General features: G+C 40.3%; 2 protein-coding genes across 3 annotated transcripts in view; both read left to right on the top strand.

Moving 5' to 3' along the window:
* Window positions 1-4,075, top strand: part of Atg12 (autophagy related 12) — a 9,938-nt gene extending 5,863 nt beyond the window's left edge. The window contains exons 3-4 of one of the 2 annotated variants that reach the window (XM_008825271.2): window positions 1,238-1,300; window positions 1,901-4,075. In XM_008825271.2, coding sequence (XP_008823493.1) covers window positions 1,238-1,300; window positions 1,901-1,960 — 123 coding nt within the window. In that variant the 3' untranslated portion in view covers window positions 1,961-4,075. Of the gene's footprint in view, window positions 1-1,237; window positions 1,301-1,900 lie in introns of those variants that run through there. The other variant, XM_017796140.2, reaches the window with a different exon arrangement.
* A 4,364-nt stretch (window positions 4,076-8,439) lies between these two features.
* Cdo1 (cysteine dioxygenase type 1) lies at window positions 8,440-22,233 on the top strand. The gene is made up of 5 exons (XM_008825270.2): window positions 8,440-8,842; window positions 13,142-13,219; window positions 15,921-16,075; window positions 20,024-20,193; window positions 21,530-22,233. The coding sequence occupies exons 1-5, from the start codon at window positions 8,673-8,675 to the stop codon at window positions 21,557-21,559; spliced, it is 603 nt and encodes a 200-aa protein (XP_008823492.1). The 5' UTR covers window positions 8,440-8,672; the 3' UTR covers window positions 21,560-22,233.
* The last annotated feature ends 1,621 nt before the right edge of the window (window positions 22,234-23,854 follow it).

Here is a 23,854-nt window from a genome sequence, read left to right as displayed (position 1 = left end):
TTTCAAAAGAAGTAAAGGTTAAAAAAAAAAAAATCGAATCATATATGTAACAGACCCAGGAAAAGTGCTCAGACTCTCTTCAGTATTAGGTGTGTTCATTGTTGCTTGCATGTCTGAAATAATTAGAAATTCTATCTTTTATTGTGATTCAGTGGGGTTTTTTTCTTCTTTTGAGATAGCCTCACTCTATAACCCAGACTGTATCTCCCCCACTGCCCCAGTGCTGGAATTATAGATGTGAGCTGCCACACTCAGTACAATTTTTTGTTTTTTAATGCTGCAGGTTTTTTTTTTAAATAGCCTTTGAAAAACTATTTGTAAAAATTACTTAAAATGTATTTTTCTGGGGCTGTGGCTCAGTAAAGTGCCTGCCAGCCCACAAGCATGAGAATCTGAGTTCAGATCCCTGGTGAAGGCAAGGGCCTGTGCATACATCTGTAACCCCAGTGCCTGGGTGGAGACCCATAGATCCTGGAGCATGTTGACTGGCCAGCCTAGTCAGTGAGTGAGCTCCAGGCTCAAGTGAGAGGCCGTGCCTCAAAAAATATGGTGGAGAGCAGTTAAGGGAGACATCCAACTTCCTCTGGAATGCCAGAGAGTGTACACCTCTCCTCTCTCTCTCTCTCTCTCTCTCTCTCTCTCTCTCTCTCTCTCTGTCTCTGTGTGTCTCTCTCTCTCTCTCTGTGTGTGTGTGTGTGTCTCTGTCTCTCTCTCTCTCTCTCTCTCATTTAAATAAGTTTCTTAGTTACAAAAGCCTTTGAGCAAGGCCAGGCTTGATAACACAGCGCTCTTTAGTTCCAGCACTTGGAAGGCAGAGGCAAGTGGATCTCTGATTTTGAAGTCACCCTGATCTACGTAGGAAGTTCCCTCAAATACAGATACACACATACAGATACACATAGACAAGTAGACACACACTGAGACACACAGACACACTGATGCAGACACACACACAAAAGCACACGTAGCCCAGACTCTGAGGTTAATACACACACACACACACACACACACACACACACACACACACACAGAGAGAGAGAGAGAGAGAAGAAAAAGACTGGTAGCTTCTGTTTTAAAGATCAAAGATTATTAAAAGATTATTTAAAGAAAAAATGTGATCTTCATGAAGATCTCTTTGTTTTAGAATAACTAGGAATAGCTCAGTTGGAACCTAGATGAATATGAGTTAATCACAATGCCATTAAAAATGAATCTCCTTTTTTTTTATTTCCTGTAGTTTATTTATGTGAATCAATCCTTTGCCCCCTCCCCAGACCAAGAAGTTGGAACTCTCTATGAGGTAAGTAACTCCCCCCTTGATGGAGTATGTAAAATCTGTATATTAGTTGTATTATATAGTATGGATTATTGACTCACACCTTTAAGAGTATGCCAGTCTTAATTCAGTGGGAGAAAAGATAATCATGTTCATTAGTAACCTTGAACATAGGAAGATCTTAATTATGATTAAAGAATCAAGGACTGTTGTATTTAAAAGCCATCTTTTGTTTATATTCTCAGAAATTTTCTATATTCTCTACCCCTGCATTGTTCATTACCATCTGTAATTGTGATTTGACTCCAGGAAATTGAGAAGCCTACAGTAGAATGACATCACTTAACCTTCTTGCCTTTTCATGGCAGCCTCATGACAGTAGTTGTATGTAGACTAGCTCTGCTCAGAAAGAGCCAAAAATACCTTATGATCAGGGATTCAATGGAGTCAAGATGAATATTGAAGCCCGTACCCAAGATACTCTGTTTTTGTTGAACATTAATGATTGTTAAATGTGCTAGAAATAGGCATCTTGTTAAAAAAGGATATTACAGAGCATGCAACTTTTTCTTTATCTAATGAAACTTTAGTCTAATTTGTTGCCTTTTTTTGTTGTTTTTGTAGTGTTTTGGTAGTGATGGTAAACTGGTCCTACATTACTGCAAATCTCAAGCATGGGGATGAGCCACAGAGATAAACAACTTGCAACAACTTGATATTTTCACAGAGGAAAAGCTTGGAAAAGTTTTGATGCTGTGGCAAGAGACTTAATGGATATCAGCTAATCAGAATGACTCTCCTGTGACTTCTCTTTATGTATAAGAAAATATCCATGAGTGAATGGACCGAAAAATGAGATTTGTTACTGTACCAGTCATCATAAAAGACTGACATGAGAATGTGTGTCCATTGCCCCTACCCATTACTATTTTTTCAGACCTGCTGCCAAGTTTAGAAAGGGGCCTGGAATTCTTTTATTGTGGTTCTCACAATGACTGAAATTGTTTATGTGTAGAATTGGCACTGTGTTGATTCTATGGTAAAAAGTTAATTTTCTAAAGAGTTTGAGGGTTTTATTTGGGGAACCTCTGTTGGGAATATGGAATGCTTACATTTTATCTACTGTATTGCTTTGTAAAGCCAAATTGCATTGACTTGTCTAAATATCTTAAGTAGTCCAGTAGAGGGCAGCCCAGTTGGCAGTAAGGTTTTGACAGTTTTGTCTTATAGCTTTGCCAGGTGATTATAGGGAGAAAGGCTGTTCAAGTTAATTTCTAATTAATATGTACTCAGGAGAGCAACTATGTTAATTAGAAGACTTTCGGAGAATATGCATAATTTAAATTATTTTGGGAAACAGTTTTAAAAATTCTGAGCAAATAAGTCATAATTCTTTCAGTCCTGTCATTTATGATTCTGAACTTCAGCCTGGGCACTATGATGCACACCTGTAATCCCAGCACTTAGGAGGCTGGAACAGAGAGGTCAGGAGTTCAAAACCAGACTTAGCTACAAGAGAATTTATCTCAAAGTTTGAGTCCCCATCCAATGTAGTGTGACTGTCTCTTATGCTATGTCAAAAGAATCACTTAGTAAACCTGTCAACAACATTGAGTATTCTGAAATTCATCCCAAACCCTCGATTCTGAGCTCTGTTTGTGTAATTTTTAGTTTATTTTTGCAGGGCTGGGGATCAAACCCAATGTCTTGTACATGTTAGGCAGGTGCTCTGCTGACCTGCATCTCCAGCTCTCGTTGAATGTTTATCAAGGTATTTTTCAAGTTGAAAGCATTCAAAGATAATAGTTAAAAAAATAGCCTCCAATTTTATGTGTATTTGCATCACTAAAAAAAGACTTATTTTTGTCGATGTTAGACTGGCCATTGTTCAAAGTGAGATTTAACTTCCTCTGCATAACATTTGTTACTCCATTGGGAACCAGGCATGGTGGTGCACACACAAGCTAAGACATGAACATCTCAAATTTTCAAGGCCAGTATGCGCTACATTGTGAGACTGGTCAAAACAAGAAAATTAACCCTTCCTTGTCCCCCTCAAAACATTCCAATAAATTGAATGGAATGTCTAACAAGGATTTGAGGGTATATAAGAATTCCAAGTGTTTATTTTCAAAAGTAATGGCAGAAATTTATTTTTTTAATTAAAAAAAAATTAAAGCCTAGAACTACACTGTTTTGTTTTGATTTTGAGGCAGGGTTTTTGTGTCACTCAGGCTTAGCAGGAACTACTGACTAATCTGCCTCAGGCTCCTGAGTGCTAGGATTACGGTTGTGCAGGACTGCAGCTGGCTCATTTTTAACTCTTAAGTCCTAGAGTAAGTTTTATGGCTAGTATTCACCCACATGTTAGCATTAGAAGAGCCTGTGTAATAATTTACAGTAAGGAAATTGCTGCTCAGTTCTCTATTCCTGCCTAAGAATGAGAGTTCTTGATTTCTCTTTTACCAGTAACCCTTTGGAATAAATTAAGGCAGGTAATAGTGCAATTACACTGACAGTGAATATACAAAGTAAAAGACTGGGAAAGAAAGCTGTGAAGTGTTAAGCAGGATGATTTGCATATGGGAAAGATCTAGTGTAGCTTTGCCCACTTAGAGGTTACTGGAACATGTGTACATAGATATTTAACAGAGAAATGCACTGCATTTAATGTTTGTTAGTGTTCCAGATAACAAGACTGTTTACTACCTCTACCCAACCAAAAATACTTGAGTTTGAATTTGTAACATATTTTAATCTAAATAACTTAATAGCCTATTAAATCAAAAGTTACCTAAATATGTATACTTTGTTTTCTTCCCCTAATAGCCTTGAGGAATATGTAGGGCTTTATACTTTTTCAATCTGTTTTACATGGGCTCTGCCTGAATAGTCTTTCTGTGCTGACATTACAACATTTACTTGTAAGCCTGGAGCCTGTAAGTTAGGGGATATCTAGACAATTTAAGGTATTTGAAGTATGATTAAAATTTAGGAGGAAAAGTAATTGAAACCATCAGTTTCTATTTCAGTTTGCATGTGTATGAAAAGATGTCAGTAATGGCATGCTTATCTTGCTGTGCAAAGATGTCCCCCAATGGATATGTGACATAGGTAGAATATAGCACTCTACATTTATGCCAAGGATTTCATAAAGAGATTTTTAGTATTTAGGGCATAAGGTAAATTAAGAGTGTTTTATCTCTAATCAAAAGATTAGATACTTCCTGGCATCTGACTCTAGAAGTTTTAACCCTTAAGGGAGTCTTAAGTGTCTTGTTCTCTAGCCAGATGAGAAAACTAGAAATTGTGTTAAGCCTCAGATTGCATGACATTAGCCAACCAGTGGACTTAAGTGCAACCCACAGTAGAGAAATTTGTCCAAGGAGTATGAGATACAAATGGCTTTTCATGGAGCGCTGCTTCATTTTCCAAGTATTATAATGTGTCTGGTGAGCTTTTGGCACTATGAAATCCAGCTGCAGGCCATGTAATGACGGGAGGCATGAGAGAACTTCCTGTTTTGCCTTATAAATACTATTTCCCTACAGCACTCTGTAGCCTGGACTGGATTATTCAGCCCCTCCATTGACTTTATGTTTTTGTTTCCTACATCTGTTCATGCAGTTGCCCACCTTCACTCCAAACCCTGATTCTCCTTCAGATTTGAAATGCTTCCTTAAAGTCTAACCAAACTACTCAAGGAGGTGCCCTCATAAGAACACTTAACAGCAAACAACCAACCACTACGACAGCCCTTACCTGCCTGCATGCGGCCTCAGAGGCACATAAGTACCATCACTCCATGATTGTGAAGCCTGAAAATGGAATTTTAGTGACTGAAATTAAGTGTGATTAACAAAATATAATTTAACTTGGAATGCAACAAAGAAGGAAATCTATAATTTTTATACCACAGAAAGTAGTGGAAAAATAAATGGGTCTCCCTGTAGCCCCACACTATGCAGACCAGACTGGCTTCTAGCTTACAGAGAATTGTCTGCTTCTACCTCCCAAGTGCTGGGATTAGAGGGATGCACACTGTGCCCACTGAGCTTTAATGATTTTAATACATTAATTTGTTACAGCTGATAAGGCAAAACAAAAGTGATCCCCCCCCCCAAAAAAAAAACAGACAAGGGTTGTGGCTCAGTGGTAGAGTCCTGGGATTTATCCCCAGCAACACTCCAAATGATTGAAAAGTAAAAAGTGAGCAATAAAAGTATGAAAAAACTTCAGTTAATAAAAATCTAGGGGCTGGAGAGATGGCTCAGTGGTTAAAAGCACTATCTGCTCTTGCAGAGGACCTGGGTTCGATTCCCAGGACCCACATGGCAGCTAACAACTGTAACTCCAGTTTCAGGGGATCTGACACTCTGGCCTCTTCGGATATTGTACAACACAGGTGCACTTAACGTACTTGCAGGCAAAATACTTATACACATAAAATTTAAAAATTAATGAAAATAAAAATCTGAATAAAACTTCAGGTGCTGGTTATCACTCTAAGTAAAAACAAATTTTGACAAAGTGGAGAAATAGGTTTTGTCGTGGAATATGGATTGGTACTTCAGTTTTTTAGGGGACTGGCAGAATCCAAAAATCCTTGTATGTGCCTGCTGGCTTCAGCACTTAAATAAGACTAATGGAGTAGGTAAGATAGGTTTTCCTATTTGGGTATGTCATGAGGGTTTTGTTTTTTCTTTCTTTTTTTTTTTTTTTTGAGAAATAATACAAAGTAAAACTTTGTTACACTAGCTTTATGTTTTCTTCTATCAGTGACTGAAAGATAAAGCATGTGTGAATATGAGGAGAACCTTAGAAGAATTTCAGTGACTCTCAAAGGTCTTTTGCATCATAGATAAAGGGATACCCTGTGTGGTTACTTCTAGTAAGTCACAAGGGAAGCCCTGTCCAATTTGAAATGGGTCTTCGTATTACAGAACTGTCTTACAAATACCAATCAGCCTCCCTGCCTCTTTTGTGGGTTTCCAGTTGCATTGTCAAGACTCACAAAGCATGTTCCCCACCCCTTTCCTGAGCTCTCTTGAACTGCAGATCCATCCTAGCTGCTTAGCTCATCTGCCAAACCAGCTCTAACTGCACACCCCGACTATCCATTTAAGAACCACCTATTTTTTTGCCCTCTTCTGCACCCCCCAAGCCAAATCCCATCATTCTTTGTATGTTCCGCTTTTTTTCATTCAGATTGTAATAGCTGAATGACTCTGTCTCACAAAACAAAACAAAAACACAAAGGATAGTCTGTAGAAATCACCTTTGCGGTATGTTTTCTGAAAGGTGACTGGTAACAAAGAATATGGGATCAGGTTAAGGGGTAGTTTTCATTGCTTACTCAAAACTTAATTATTGTTAATGTTTTCCTTTGAGTCCAGACTGCCCACAGACAACAGCCCCCTGCTTCAGTCTCCCAAATATTAGGATTACAGATTTGAACCACCACACCTGCCTACCTGCCTTGTGTCCCTACAGTAGTGATTGGTGATTTGCACTGTATTCTTCCTTTTTTTTTTTTTTTTTCAGTCTTTTTGAGACAGGGTCTCCCTGTAAGGCCAGCTTGGCCTGGGACTCACAATGTAGACCAGGCTGGCCTTGAATTCACAGAGATCTGCCTGCCTCTGCCTCCCAAGTGCTGAGATTAAAGGCATGCAACACCATGCCCAACTTTATTTTAACACTGTCAGACTACTTGTGTGATAACATGAGCCAGGGATATTTAAAATAAAACTGTGGCCCAAGTAAATTTCATTTTGGTGGTGGTGATGGATTTGGTTGGACTGGTGTTTGGGAGGAGGGTTGTTTATTTTTTTAAATACAGGATCTCACTACGTAGACCTGGCTGATCTGGAACTTGCTATGTAGACCAGGCTGGCCTGGAACTCACAGACAGGTGCCCCTGCCTCCAGTATGTTGGAATTAAGGGCATGCGGCCACCATATCCAGTGTAGATTTCATTTAATGTATTTGGGAATGAGGCACATGTAAAAGTGGGGTAAAAAAAGGCTTCTAGAATGTTACACCTTAATCAAATTATTTCTCTAGAATGTGTCTGCTTTGGTTTTCTTTTTATCTGTGCTTAACGTGTGCTGTTCCCATTGCATACTGGATGCCATAGGGTAGAAAGGTTTTTTATGTGCGGAAGGCACCTTCAATCATTGGCCCAGAGTTGAAATAGTAAAATCATTTAATTAGAATCTTTTTTTTCAGTTTTTTTATTTCTATTTTATATGCCTGAGTGTTGCCTGCGAGTATGTAAGTGCACCCATTTCATGCAATGCCGGTAGAGGTCAAAAGGGCAATGGATCCCTGGAACTGGAGTTACAGCTGGCTGTTAGCTGTCAGGTTTGCTGAGAATCAAACCTGATCCTCAGCTAGAGCAGCCAGTGTCCTTAACACCTGAGCCATCTCTCCAGCCTCATAATTAGAATCATTTAAATGAAGGCATAATTGCACACACACACACACCCCTGCCGGTCCCAACAAAATCGATTGTCGCTGCCCATTTGGAACCTTGGGCTCTTTGTGCTAGATGTTATCAGTCAGTGTTTAACATCAGTGGAACACATGGCCATGTCACCACTCTGACTAGAAACCCGAGTCTCCTTTGTTAAAATTCACTCACAAAATACTGTAATACTGTGCACTTTAATTTTTTTTTTAATTCATTTTCACCTAGCCTGGAGCTTTTAGCTACTTTTCCATTCTAAAAACATTCACTCTTTGATCGTTGCAGGAACTTTAGCTGCATTTAGAAGGGTTCCGTTTCCATCACCTTCCTCAGCATCCCCCCCGCGCGCGCGTGCGCGCCCCCAAGGTCTAAACCTTTCTGAGTTGTCTACGCACACACATTGTGCAACGTGCTCTTGGAGGTGGAGGCCGAGAGAAGGGATGAGATGGTCGGCCAGAACTCTCAGCTAAGGCTGGGGAGAGGGCGTGCCGCTCACCGCTGGCCTAGGGACCAGGACGCACCAGCGGCTCGGGAGAGGGCTGGGAGCGCGGTAGGAGCCGGGGCGCAAGCCAGGGCCTTACCCACACACTCTCCCTGCCTCCGGCCCCTTTCTCGGCTCCCTTCCCCCCCTCACTCCACCCCCTGACGGCCATTGGTACATTCCGATCGACTCCAAGAGCTTAAAAAGGGCCCGGGAGGGCGAATTCCGCAGCTTTGGTCTTGACTTGGCCTCCGCTCTGCGCTCCTGAGACTCCTAGACCCGCCTCTCCGCGGACGCCGCGGATCGTGATACCCTTGCGAGAGCTTTCTGTGCTTTGTCCCCAGGCGTCTCGGGGTCCCGAGTGTGCGGGTCTAGCCTGCAGCCGGGGTCCCCCGCCCGCTTCTGCGCTTGCATCCTCAGGAGAGGCGCGCCAGCCCCGCGCGGGGATGGAGCAGACCGAGCTGCTGAAGCCGCGGACCCTGGCCGACCTCATCCGCATCCTGCACCAGCTCTTCGCCCGCGACGAGGTCAATGTTGAGGAAGTGCAGGCGGTATTGGAAGCCTACGAGAGCGACCCGGCCGAGTGGGCTTTGTATGCCAAGTTCGACCAGTACAGGTGAGCGAGCTTGCGGTCCCACCCGGACTTATCCTGCGTCTTTAGAGGGTGTCCCGCTGCCGGGGACAGCCCGCCCTCGGCCAGGGAAACCCCCGCGAGGCTCGCAGCCTCTGTTCTCTCCAAACGCTCCTCCACCTCCAACCCCTAACCTCGGGGACACTGACCCCCGCCCCTCGACTCCACTCACCCAGCCATCGCCCCCGCGGACTGGAATGGGGGACCCCTCTACCACCAGGCACAGTGTGGGTGTTGTCAGCTGCTGCCGTTCAGATTCTTGTTCCAAGCCACTTTAACCATCCCAGCTGAGAATTGAGGGTTCGCTCATCCACTGTCAGGTTTTGCGAACCCTTGGCCTTTTACCAGTATTAAAACTAAAGACCGCTACTTTCCGACCTGCGCAGACCAGCTGGACCTGCAGGAGTGAGGTATCCCGGTAGGCTGAGACCTTTGACGCAGAGCTTAGTGATTGAGTAAGAGCAAGCTTAAGGCCTAGATTGTCAGGCCTCCGGGGGGCCAGAAGTAAAATTTAATCACCAGGAAAGTGAGAGGCTCCCTGTGCTGCAGGGCAGCCAGCGCTTTGGGTCCGGAGGCCAGGAAGCCACCGAGAGGGAGATGGCTGAAGAAAGGAACAGCAAAATGGAATTTTTTCCTTGGAAGTCGCTGTACAATGAAGTTTTGTCAAAAAGGATGGTTTTAACTATATTTTAGGAGTTGAAATAGGAAATAGGGCAAGTTAGGATGGCAGTTTGTATTTGGGATGCAGCTTTAGGATTTTCCTTTCATCCTGGCCACTCAGAGCCTGGCCAGGTCCTGCTGTGGCTGCCAGTAAACCTACCAAAAGGTCTAGTCCTTCAATTCTGTTTGCGCTGGCTCCAGATAATTGTGACCTTGCTATGGGTCGGGTGTTCCCTCCAGCCCCTTTACCCAATGTGAAACAGATGATGTAGAACTGAAAAGTTGGATACCCTACCCAGGGCCTGTTTTAGCATTATTGTTCCAGAGCCACTCTTAAACCAAGCTGCCTTTAAACTTTCATCATTTGCAGCCCCTTTTGACCTGAAACTTTTACCAGGTATGGTGTTGGGGGAAAGGTATCAAAATCAAGCATTACTGCTAGCAAATCATAAATCTATTTTAAAAGAATTGTTTAGCATAATATAATTTTATCACTTATTAAACATGAAATCAAATGTGCGTACTAATGAGACAGATGTCCTGTTAGTTGAATATTTTATCAATATTGTGATTTTTATAATTGTCAATGCTGCAAATGTTGCTTCACATAAATATGTAGTATAAAATGGCAGAAGCATGTTTAGGGCTATATAGCATTTGTGTGTGTGTGTGTGTGTGTAATGGGTCAGCAACTCAAACAGAATATTTTAAAATTTATTTATTTATTTATTATTGGAGGTGGGGCGCCCTTGTGCCAGGCCACCCATGTGGAGGTCAGAGGACAACTTTTCCCACATTGGCTCTCTCCTTCTACCTTTACGTGGGCTCTGGGGATTGAACTCAGGTCCTCAGTCTTGCAGGGAAAGGGCTTTACCTGCTGAGTCATCTTATTAGTCCTCAAACAGAAATTCTCTAACACAATACAATCCAAAGATACACTAATTGGATACATGCTGAGGAATGGTGTGGGAAATATCAAAAGTCTGTTTTCCATAAACCATTATGTTTCTGTAAATGTAGAAATCCATTTGTGCACAATTTGAGCTGGGATACTGATGGCGCCACTCTTGGTTCTTGCACATTGCAAAGTACACGTGTGTGTTCAGAACCAAGAGTGGAGCCAGCAGGATGGCCCGAATGTAAAGCACTTGCTATACAAGCTTGACGACCCTGGAACCCACGTAAGGGTGAAAGGAAAGAGCCTACACCACAGAGTTGTCCTCTGACCTTCACACAAATGCATGGTGTGGACATGCCGAAACATACACACCCTACCCACAGTAATGAAAATGTCTTAAAGAAGAACCAAGAGTGCTGTGAAGCCACATGATGTAGCGCAGGCCAGCACTGCCAGGTACTGATTTATTATGCATTGCCTTTGATTTGGAATTAATTTCTGGTCCTTATACATTCAGAAATCTTATACTGTTCCAAATTTTTCATGATCTCATATTCCATTATACAGTGCACAGTTTAAGAAGCTGAACCCTAAACCACTGAGTACTTTCCTCTAGATCTATGACAATTCTTCCATTACAGTAATATGCCTAGCTAGATACAGCATTGGCCAAGTGAAGTTAACCAGCTCCTGTTAACCAGCTGTTACAGCTCCTAGGCAAGAACCCTACCATTTCCAGGGGCCTCTGGATTAGTCTTCATTGAGAAGTAAGCCTTTTGAAATGTAACCAATCCAGTTGCTTGATCCAAGTCACAGCTTGGTTACCTATACCCAGGTATAGTCCTGGGTAGAATCTGGGTGAGCAATGGGGAGGATGAGGAGGGAGGGAGGTGGGAGAGCAGAAATGAATTTTATAGTATTTGGTCTTTAGTGCAAAGGACTCTGGTGTATGATCCTGGGATCAGGGGCAAGGCAGTTTATGTACTACACAATATGTTCTAGTATACCCAAACAGTGAATTTTCTGGAGAAATAGGATACTGTACAGGAATCCAGTTTACTGTGCTTTAAAGGCTGTGTGTAAAGCCCCTTGCTAGGTCACAAGGAGCTGAAATGTAAGGAAGATGAATGGCTAAAAAGAATAATACCTAACAACTCCCTGGAGAATCATGTCCTGCAAGCAGCCTGGGGGAGGGGAGGAAGGACAGGACAGGAGGGAAGGAAGCAGCATGAGAACATGAGTTAACAGATGACCAAGTGAGCAAACATTACCAAAAAAAGTATACATCCCTTTCCTTAACCTTAGAAACAGCAGTCTAAAATGAATGTCAGAATTTTCAGACTTTGCAAGTTAAATGCTAACAGTGCCATTTGAATCAATTAACACCTTTAAAGTTGGTTTGCCACTGCCCATTGTAGTAGTGCCCTTAGGATATTTGTTTGGGTTTTGATTTTTTTTTTCTGCCAATATACCCTTCTTCTGCTAGTAAAAGGTTCAGTATTCTGACCTAATGTAGCCTTTGTCTGGTACTTAGTTCAACCTTCAACTTATTTGTGCACAACTTTTCCTTGTGAGTGCTTTTGAATGTAGTTTGTGTCTGGACTTTAGTAGTAAGACTAAGGAGAATTCTAGATCAGCTCTTTAATGAAACCTTGTTTCTCAAGTCCTACTTTAGCAAGGGGGGTGAAGGGGGAGCCCAAAACAATAGCAACACTCTCTCCTAGAGTAACTAATACTTCGCTTTCCAAATCTTTTTTGTGAGAAAGTTACTTTTTATCAGTTTGTGACTGATAAATATGGAGAAATGTGAAATTTTTATTTTTTTTGTTATCTTTCTATGCTACTAGTTGAAACTGAGCAACTACCTCAGTAAATTCAGTGATTAAAAATACAGAAGGAGTCTGGGCATGGTGACCAATGTCTTTAATCCCAGGACTTGGGAGGCAGAGGCAGGTGAAGCTCTGTGTTTTGGAGGCCAACCTGGCTTACATAGCAAGTTCCTGGCCAGCCAGCGCTCTATAATGAGATCCTATCTCAAACAAACAAACAAACCAGAAAGATCTCCTCATTCGTCCAGGACCAGGAAAAAAAAAAAAGACAAAATAGAGAAAAGTCAAAACTCAACTGTGAAAAATATTTTTCATTTGTTCTGGATATCTAATCAGAAAACCACATTCAAACTTGTTTAGAGGTAGAAATGTTAACATCTAAAGTTTGGGGCTGGGATTCATGCTTCTACGTACATTAAGCTAGGTAATCCACTTTCAAAGCATGAGAGTGTCTAGGCTTTAGAATGGCATATGCCATTTCTGGGAAGTATAGAGGCTAAGTATTGCTTTCCACAAATAATGGCCCTCTTGTTTTAGAAAACAAGAAATACATACTGAAGTAGCTTGTGATTTGTTTGTTATAGAAAACAAGATGATGCTAAGTAGTTTAGATGGTTATGTGAACAAAGCTGAGCTGTACATCTTAATTCAGGAATATATGTTAACTTTATAGAATGGGCATAAATTATTGGTAGTGAGACAAAGTGTGTTTGGTTAAAGATCTCTTACGGCCTCAAAATCTATCCTTGAACGTTTTTGAAAAGTAGAAAGATCATTTTGTTGCATTTTCCTTATTTTTATAATAATAAAAACAAATGGCACTTCGTTACATTTATTTTTTCCTAGTAGTTATTTCAGTAATCAAATTCACACTTTCTGAATGTTTGTTTTTTTTAGGTATACTCGAAATCTTGTGGATCAAGGAAATGGGAAATTCAATCTGATGATTCTTTGCTGGGGTGAAGGACACGGCAGGTAATACAATTCATTCACCAATGTTTTATTTTAGCATTCCTCCCTTGGAACCCCCAATCTCAGGAGTCCTTTCTTTTTTTTTTAATCTACATTTTGTGGTAGGTTAGGAATCTAAACTAGAGACTCACACATACTAAACAAGTGGTTCACCCTCTAGCACTGAACTACATCCCAGCCTACCCAAGATTTTTTTTCTTTTCTTTGGGTCTTTTTCAAACAGGGTTTCCTTGTAGCCCCAGCTGGCCTGGAACTCATTCACTATGTAGACCGGGCTGGCCTTGAACTCACAAAGATCCACCTGCCTCTGCTTCCCAAGTACTGGGACTACAGGCGTGCACCACCATGCCTGGCTTCCAAGGTACTGGGTCCGTCCAATCTATGAAAAGTATATAGTGCTAGGCTAGCCACCAGTTTTACAAAGAGTAACAATTCACATTTTGAATTGTTTGTTGACATTGTCCCCTTATCTCAACAAATTTTCTTATGTGAGTTATCATAGGGGGCTGAGGCATCCACCATGTTTGTTGAAACCAGTTCCCCAAATGAGTATCAAGTTAAAGGAGGCAAATAGACACCTTAATTTAACTTCTCTGCCTTTTATGGAGTTAAACTGTTTATGAAACTGTGCTTAAACCTGACCTTTGTGATATTCGAGGTGTGTAAACAATTGTAGGACCAAAGACCAAACCAGCAAGATTTGGAACTAGAAAAACATTTCACATATTGAGAAAATTTCTTTCTACTCCTAGTTAATTGTTTAGCTTCTTTACCTAGAAGGCCATTTAAACTAACACTGATTCCTTAAAAATTGGTTCCTTGTCTTTGGTCTGTACATTTTATTAACAACTGACTATTATCATTTTTTTGTGTGATTTGTTTGTTGTTGCTTTAGACAGGGTCTCCCTGTAGCCCCAACTAGCCCAGAACTCCCGTGTATACCAGGCTAGCCTCAGCCTCACAGAACTCCACCTGCCTCTGCCTCCCTAATGCTAGGATTAAAGATGTGTGCCATTATACCCAGCTTTATTATCTTTTCAAACAGATCTTTCTCAGTTTGGGGTAAAAACAATAACCCAGAAGAAGAGAGAAGAAATATGAAATGACAAGTCTTCCTAAAGTTAGATTTAGAGGTTACATGCAGTTACTCCTGTGGAATGGGTTAGCAGTCATTCATTCTCTCTATAGACTATTTAAAAACTATTTTATGTGTATGAGTGTATTGCCTGCATGTAAGTAAGTGTACCTGTGTCATGCAGTACCAGAGGAAGTAAGAAGAGTGCATTGGATCCCCTGTAATTGGAGTTATGGGTGGTTGTTAGCTGCCACGTGGGTGCTGGGAACTGAACCTGAGTTCTCTCTAAAAGCAACTGATACTCTTTACTGATGAGCCATCTCTCCAGCCCCTCTCTCTATAGACTTTTAAAACAGATTATCAGGGAGAGAGTTGGCCTCTGGATTCAAGAAATAGTTCTTATGGTACATATATAGATTAATAGAATTCCAACATGAAATAAATACTGAAACTTATATAAGTTTATATACTTTAATCAGCCCTGTAGCCATTACTACTTCATATACCTAAATACTATTTGCTGTAAGTTTACATGAATAAATCCTTTCTACCTCATCCTCTTTCTCCCACCAATACTGGGAGGTAATTACAGGTAGGCTACCCTAAACCTGTAAGATGGCAACATTGTATACCTTGCACTGTAATTTTAGGATAGTAACACATGCATATATACACCTTCTCGCTACCCCCAAGAAGAAGAAAAGAGAAGAGGCCTAGGGGAAGAAAACATGAAATAAAACAGTAAATGGTTCTACTGCACGCAATTATTATAGATGATTTTCTTTACTCCTTTTATTTTCTCTAGCAGTGTGTGTGTGTGTGTGTGTGTGTGTGTGTGTGTGTGTGTGTATTTCTAGAGACTGAACCCAGGGCCTCATATACTAAGCACTCACTCTTCCACTTCTAATGTACTTTCATAATCAAATTCTAAGTCATTTTAGGTAAGTTATTAAGAGATGCATTTCTTTTTTGACATTGTGGCACACCTCTAATCCTAGCACTCAGAAAACTGAAGCAGGAGGATCATAAGTTCTAGGTTAGTCTTGGCTAGACCCAGTCTCAAAAAAGCAAAAATCTAACAACAACAACAACAACAACAAAAAAAAAAAAGACCACAAAAAAAATTATTGTTGGTAGAGAAATAAAAGAAAGGTTTCTGGTTTGTTATCAAATTACTATTATAATCCTTTAAAAATATTAAAGCTCTCTAGTAGGAGTTTGCATCAAAACTGAAAATTGAACCAGGCATGGTGGCCCATGCCTTTAGTTCCTCAGGAGGTAGAGGCAGGTGGATTTCTGTGAGTTTGAGGTCAGCCAGTCTACTTAGTAAGTTCCAGGCCAGTCAGGGCTACACAGTGAGACCCTGCCTCAAAACAAATAGACACACACACACAGACATACATACATACACACACACACACACAATGAAAGTACATGCCTTGATAAGGATGATATGTTATTATTGTTCCCTGAATAATGATGAATTGTAAATTGATACATGATCTTTAAAAACCAGCAGTTGAAATGGATTGGCGCCTGAGAGCTTCTAGGCAGTATGTAAGTTTCAGCTCTAAGCTGATGAGGTACTGGGGCAACTGTTGAGTTCACTTGTCTCTTATGCATATATAGCAGTATTCATGACCACACGGACTCCCACTGCTTTCTGAAGATGCTGCAAGGAAATCTAAAGGAGACGTTGTTTGCCTGGCCTGACAAAAAATCCAATGAGATGATCAAGAAGTCCGAAAGAACCTTGAGGGAAAACCAGTGTGCCTACATTAATGGTAACATCCTAGCCTTCCTCTCAGGGCAACCAGGGAGATCTGAACACTTACCTGAAGAACTGGCTAGTTATGTATGTTAAGTGGAATGTAACATGGCCTCATGATAAGAACCGTTTGGGAAATGACCTCAAAACAATAGATTTTGTTTTCTAAGGCTTTGTAGTGGTGTTAGAACTGTCCATTCAAAACACATACATGAGGGTTATCATTCATTGAAAAGTCCTTTACCTGCTGAAACTTAGAACAGTGAGAGTGGAATATGAATTTACATTGTCATCTTTCAACAAAAGAGTTGTGTTTACTTGGAAATAGTATAGTATCTTTGTCTTAGAAAATACAAGGACATGTTCTGGAAGTGATTAAGAGCATCAGCTAGTGCCTGTTTCTCTAAACTGCATGCAGCATACCTAAAAGACTTTTCTCAAGGGCAATTTTGTAATGTATTTTATTGGGCAGTGATTTATAGATATCGTACCAAGAATTCATTCTTTCCTCTAAATGTCTTGTTAGAATAGCCAGATGCTTCCCAGGAGAGGCAGTGAATTCATGTCTATATTCCTAAAAAGGATTGTAACTGTCCAAAGGCTCAGTAAAACATATGAGATTTATAAATTCTTATTCTCATTTACAGTTCAGATTGCCAACATATATGAAGATTAAATAACTTGTCTCCAGTCACTCAGGTTTTAAATGTTAGCCAGAATTTGAGCCTGAGCAACTTGATTCCAAACATATGCTTTTAATCAGGATGCTGTCATACTTATATATAAAATATTACAGAGCTTTGGAAAGTCTGATTCTTCCTTCATATATCTAAAAGTCCAGGTATTAGCCTTACTACTCAGCCTAAATTTGTTAGATTATTTGTGTAGCAATCCAAGTCACAAAGATCAGATTGTATGGGAAAGTTTTTCCCTTCTATTCACACAACATAAGGCTGTGGGTTTCCTCTGTAGTAAGAACTTTTAATTTGTTTTCTTAAATATTTGAGGGTTGCTATATATAAGGCACACTAGATTTAAAAGAACAAATTTGTTGTCTGTACCATAACATAATAAATCTAAAAGCCTTTCCAAATAATTATTTTCAGCTGGGCTCAGAGCTTTGAGAAAATACATTAGATCTGGAAAAATAGATGACTTTCATCAGGGGTCTCCAATGCAAAAGCCTGTAGTAGCCTATTATGTCAGATGAGGGGGCAGACTGGGCATGAAAGGCTTTGGTAAGGATGTGATGAACAGCAGTACCTAGCCACACCCAGGAGACAGCTGTGGGTACCAACCCCAATGAGACTGACCTGATTTGCTTTTCTATAGAAGTTCTAAATTCTGGATTTGATGTTAACTTTTGCCAATCAATAAAATATTGGGTAAGAGATACTAAATATTTCTGTAAACTAATTCCACAAATAACTTAAAAGCTACAAGTTTCCAACCTCTGAGTTTTACAGATTCAGGTTGGAGATGGATAATGTTGCGGGGAGGATTTCCAGTCCAGGGAAGTAAAGGCACAGTCCTTGCAGAGAACGGAAGCAAAGGGAGGGAAGAAGGAAGGATGGGCTTGGACAAGAGGTAGCAGGAGAATGTAAGCAACAGCAAGACACAAGCCTCCAAAAGCAGCTTGAAGAACCTCCATCTGCAGAGCTGGAGTTGGGAATGTCTTCATCAGCTTGGTAGCAGCATGCAGCAGGGGGTGGTGGTGAGAGGAGAATTAGAGCAGAGCCAAGGTGCCTGTTGCAACTGGGCAAAGGTCAGTAGGGTCTGGACTTAACTGGCCTTGATAAGAAATCACCAAGAAAGGTCCAGTATTACTGTGACAGAGGGTATACCAGAAACACAAAGATGTAAGATACAATAACGAAGATGCTGGAATTAGGAACAGTGAGGTGCTTGTCTAAGGGCTGAGTGACTTGTTTTGTAGGGTCTTTGACAGCAGGATTGTCCATCATGAACTGGAGCGTGTATGTACCTGCAATTAGAAACAAAACATTATTTGTATAAGGAGCAGTCAGTTCTTCACATTGAGTGCTTGTTCAAAATTGTGCCTAAGCGAGTGTATTATGAAAACAGTGAGCTATAGAATCAAAATGTCCACAGAGCCCAGAATCAGGTCCCAGTTTTATAAAGAAAGAAAACTGAAGATCCATAAAGTTAGGACTGGTTCAAAAATAGCCTGGCTAGTCTCTGTAGCTAGTAGAGCTAAGTCTTTGTTTCCAGGCCTTGTTCTTCATCACATGCACACTTTATGCAACATATTGGTTTTATTACAGGGAGTGCTGGTGTACAATGTCATTCCAGTATTCAGGAGGCTGAGGCAGGAGAATTTCTGCAAGTTTGAAACAAGCTTATACTGCATAGTGAGTTCAGTACCAGCTTATGAGATAGAGAAATTCTGACTCACAAAGAGAACATTGTTTGGGGGATTTTGGTTTTTTTTAATCTTCTTGAGAATAGTTCTCACTGGGCCTGTGATGGTCATTGTACAGATTGGTTATCTGTAGGCCAGAACTCACTGTCAACCTGAGTCCCCTTAACATCATCAGGCCTTCCCTTTGCTTTTTCCTATGTTGGAATCTGTTTCCTGAACTCATGTTTTCTTTGTTCTTGGTTCACACCCTTGTTTTGGCGAGCATATCTTCCAGCTCTTTAAGAAAGGAGTCATGAAAGGCAAACTTTTGAGACCCCATATATCTAAAACCTTCTATTCAACTCGTACAACTTGGTAGGTAATTTAGCTAGATATGGATTCTGACCTGTCTGTCATTGCCCCTCAGAACTATGAAGGTAATCTCTCTGTCTTTTAGCTTACCCTGTTCTGGTAAACCATAGGTTCTGATACCATATAAATTGGGCATAGTGATGAATGCCTATAATGCCAGTACTTGAGAGGTGGAGACAAAAGAATCAGAAGTTCAAGGTCACCCTGGGCTACGTGAGAACCTGTCTCAAATAAATAAATAAATTAAATAAACAAATTAAATTTAATTAATTAATTAAATAATAAAGTTCTTTAGATTCTTCTAGTTCCCGCTTTGGTATTGTATTTCCCTGATGATTTAATAATAGACTTCCAAGTCTCTTCCTCAGTATCCTGTTTCAACTTGCCTTTTCTAGGTTCCTCTGGCCTCTGCTGTGCTAGAGGCTAAAATCTGTGATGCTTTGGTTGTGTATTCATGTATAAAAACCAGAGACAAGAAAGTTCATTTGTTACTCTGAACACAGGGTAAGGCTTGTCACCAGCCTGTCACTCTGAGGGTTTGGCAGACACTTTCCTGAAGGAGAACTGCCTTCCATGTCCTGCCTGGAGGGAATAGTACCATATGGCAGCTAGCTGGGAGGGAAAGCAGGAATCTCACCATTCCGTGTATAAATGTGCCTCATTCACCTGTTTTCACCTGGTACCTACCAGTCCTGAGTTCACCATTGTGCTCTTTCTAGTCCTAGACAGTAAGTCTCTATGGAGGAAAAGCTTACAGAGAATTGGTGAAGGTGATCTGAGACTACTTCCTAAACGGGCTTTCAACCAGTTGGTGTGTTTACCCCCGTCTTCACTCTCATTTCTAGAAGTGTCTGATGCTGCCAATTCTTCAGCTAGTTGAGAGCTTCAAACTATAATTTCCCTCTTGGCTTTTCCCATGAGTAGCATAGAAGTTAGTGTTTTACAAAATTATCTGTCTTTTAAGCTTGCAAGCTTTTATTAATGCTTTCCTTTTTCCTGGTTTCCTTGTCTCTGTATTGCATCTTTTTAAAATTCTTTTTCTGTAATGTGAGATGGTTTTCGGGCAGGATACCTGCGTGTCATTTACTGACAACAAGCAGTTTAATTCTAATTTATGTTCATTTTGTATTCATCAAAACTTACTGAAGATTGTGGGTGATTAATAAATGTTTTACCTTCCACAAATATCTGGACCCCCTCATCTTTTCCCTCCTCTGTCACACTGCTCAGATTCCATTGGATTACATCGAGTAGAGAATATCAGCCACACAGAGCCTGCCGTGAGCCTTCACTTGTACAGTCCACCTTTTGACACGTGCCATGCCTTTGATCAAAGAACAGGCCATAAAAACAAAGTCACCATGACATTCCACAGCAAATATGGAATCAGGACTCCATTTGTAAGTACAGTTTTCTGGGTTTAAGTGACTTAAGTAATGTTGCACTGCATGCAGTGCTTTTATTTTTCTAAATATTATTTAATGAACTGGAGAGATGGCTCAGCAATTAAGAGCTTGTCCTATTTCCAGAGACCCAGGTTCAGTTCCAGGCTCCTAGGTCAGGCAGTCAGAACCACCTGTAACTCCAGCTGCAAGGAGATCTGATGCCTCTGGCCTCTGCAGGCACCTGCACTCATGTGCATATACCCACAATACCCACACACAGACACACACATATACATAATTTTGTGGGGGGTCTTTTTGAGGCAGGGTCTCCCTGTAGTCCTAGCTGGCCTGGAACTCACTATGTAGACCAGGCTGGCCTTGAACTCACAGAGATCCACCTGCTTCTGCCTTCTGAGTGCTGGGGTTAAAGTCATGTACCACCGCACCCGGCTACATATACATAATTTTAAAATAAAAATAATATTTAAACATCTTGTCTTAAATATTCCTGAATGAGATCTCAGCATAAAAACCCAGGAAATAATTTTTTGGTTCTTGATGAATAAGCATAGACATTTTATTTAAACACTATAAATTATGGTCTTTGAATATTCAAAAAGCATAAATGTTATTAAAACTGATAAAATACATTAGGCCAAAATATTAAATGTGAAAGTTTAACAGATTACATAAATTATAGCATTTAATATTACTGAAGAAAGATATTAAGGACTGCAAGTTATAATTTATTTTTAAAGATTAGATGCAAAGAATTGTTTCTTGAGAAACTTCGAGGTTGTATGTTCGTGCCTAAAGAAAATGTTTTCTCCATTTGGGAGACAAGAATGAAAGTTTTATTATTTGTCTAATTCCTGCTGCTATCACTTAATCTTTACTGGGACACCAACAAATTGCATATGTTGCAATGATTCTGAAACTTGTGTTTTGACTGCCAAATTTGCTTGTTCTTTGAGACGTGATGCTCTTTAAATCACATGAGAATCTGCCATATATTAAGATGCTCCTTCTCGAGGCACAAACATTTCCATCTCAAAGGAAACCAACATTAACATGGTAAGGCAGTCTTCTGCCTCTGGTGAAATAAATTAGTCCTTAATTAGTAAGTGGAATGTCTAGAAATGATACAGGAAAATGGAGGCTAGAAATAGTCCTCAGGTAAATCACTGCTGTTTTATTTTTGTCTAAGGGATATTTTTATCACAAGAACAAACCAATTAGGCTCTATTGGCATGGCCAAGTTTTCATACATGCTGGGAAAACAAAGACTGCTTAGAACAAACTTCACTCCTGTGTGGATTGTTACACAGCTTTCTCTTTTCCTTTCCAACAGCCGACTTCAGGTTCACTGGAGAACAACTAATGAGAACCAAACACTGCAGGATTTTGTGTCCCGATCTTCTGAATGTTTGCCCTGAACAGGAAGGCTGCCCACTCCTTGCTGTTCAGTAACGTACACTTACATAAGCCCATACTTAGTTCTGCTGCAAGGCAGATGCTAAGTTAGCAAACAGTGCCCCGAGCTATGCAGAAGAAAACACCCACTAAAGGAAAAAAGATCTTGTGATTTTAATGGTTAAATCACCCTCACTCCTGCTTCTTCTGTCCTCTAATTCATTAGAAAACTCAACTTGGGGCTTCAATGGGGCCTTTTAAAAGCTTTTGGAGATACCCTGGTCTCTGAACTGTAATTATCAATAAGCAAAACCAAGATATCAAGAACTATCAAATGCCTGTTTTGATACCGAGAAGACTAAATACAGAAGTCTTTAATGTACTTTGTATGTTCTTAATATTTGAAGAAAAGTTTTTAATCCGAATTATATTTTTTCTACCCTATTTTACAAATTCCTATGCTATGGAGAATAGGGAAACTTAAGGCAGTTGGTCAGTTGGTGATGAAGGGCAGAGGGCTTAGAAATATGCATGTGGCCAAACTTCCTACAGACCAAAACAGAAACTCATGTGTGATGTGTTCCCTTTGTTCTGCAATCAAAATTGCCAAACAACTTTAATAAAAACTGGATTTGAGAAGAATTTGAAGTTGTCTTTCTGACTCATATATTAAACTCCATATAAATGATAGCTCATAGATTTATAGATTATCAAAAGCAATGTGAAAGATACTTTAGTCTGTGGGGTTTTTGTTGGTGTGTGTATATGTTTCTGGGAATCAAACTCAGGGCTTGTTGCATGTTAGACAAGTGTCTCACCACTGAGCTGTTCCTATCCAAAAGATGCTTTTATGATATGAGAATATGAAAGCCGAAGAGCTGTATCAAAAGCAACTCGGGGGCCTCTTTTAGTTTCACTATTAGCCAGAATGCCAACACAAGGACCATTTTACATGAAAATTGTATTTTTGTTCACATGTGTCCAAATATGGCTTGGTATCCAACATTTGAAAACTGGAAATTTTATAAAAGAAGGTAAAGTATCCTAACAACTTAGGCTGGAGAGATGGTTCAGCAGTTTAGAGCACTGGCTGCTCTTGCAGAGGATCTGAGTTGAGTTTCCAGCACCCACATGGTGGCTGACAATCATCAGTAACTCCAGTTCTAGGGGATCCAATGCCCTTTTCTGGCCTCCACAGGCATTGCACTCAGGTACACTTACATACCTGCAGGTAAAACATTCACATAAAAATAAATTTTAAATATTAAAAAAATTTTGAACTATTTGGCACTGCCAATCTGGGTCACATTTCCATTGGCACCAGCTCAGCTAGGGTCTCCTCCTTCAGGGGCCACTACTGCAGTCTGCTGCAGCCCTAAACTCACCTATTTATGTTACCTGCAGAGCCCACATATGCATTTGAGTTTCCTGCCCCTGGTTTAGGCAACTTCCTTAAGAATATCTCTTATTGAAGCCAGTTTGGTAGCTCATGCCTTTAATCCCAACACTCGGGAGGCAGAGGCAAGCAGATCTTTTTGAGATTGAGCTACATAGTGACTTCCAGGCCAGCTGGGGCTACAGGGAGACTCTGTCTCAAAACAAAACAAAACAAAACAAAACAAAAGACTATCTCCCATGATATCAGGATACGCAATCTTTGGATTCAACTGAAAAGCAGTCTTTTGAAAATATGCTCCATTTAGTCCTAACCTCTCCAAGACTTTATCATGAAGCCGTGTTGAATTTGTCAAATGTCTTTTTGGCATCAATTAAAAGGATTATGTGGTTTCTGTCCTTTAGTGTGTTTATATGTTATATTACATTTGTTGATTTACATATATTGAACCAACTTTGCCTTTCTGGGATGAAGCCTACTGGTTCATAATGTATGATACTAATACACTCCTGAATTCAGTTTACAAGTATTTTTTTGAGAATTTTTGCATCTATGTTCAAGGAAATTGGTCTGTAGTTTTCTTTTTTGTTGTATCTTTCCTGGGTTTTGGCATCAGAATAATACTGTCTTCATGCTTCATGGAATTAATTTGCTAGTGTTCCTTCACTTTCTATTTTGTGGAACAAGTTAAGAAAAAAGTAGTTTCTAGACAGGTCTCTGTCTAGATTTTGTTGTTTATATCATTTCAGAGTTATTTGCATCTCAGCTTCTTATCTTTGAGGTGGCACTTATCATTGATTGACTGCTTACCACAGAGTAGACATTGTTAGACGTTATTTGGACATACTAACAAAGCTAGTTCTGAAA

Source organism: Nannospalax galili, unplaced genomic scaffold (genome assembly GCF_000622305.1).
Source record: "Nannospalax galili isolate Female #2095 unplaced genomic scaffold, S.galili_v1.0 scaffold128, whole genome shotgun sequence".
NCBI lineage: Eukaryota > Metazoa > Chordata > Mammalia > Rodentia > Spalacidae > Nannospalax > Nannospalax galili.
This window is presented reverse-complemented; position numbering and strand designations above follow the sequence as displayed.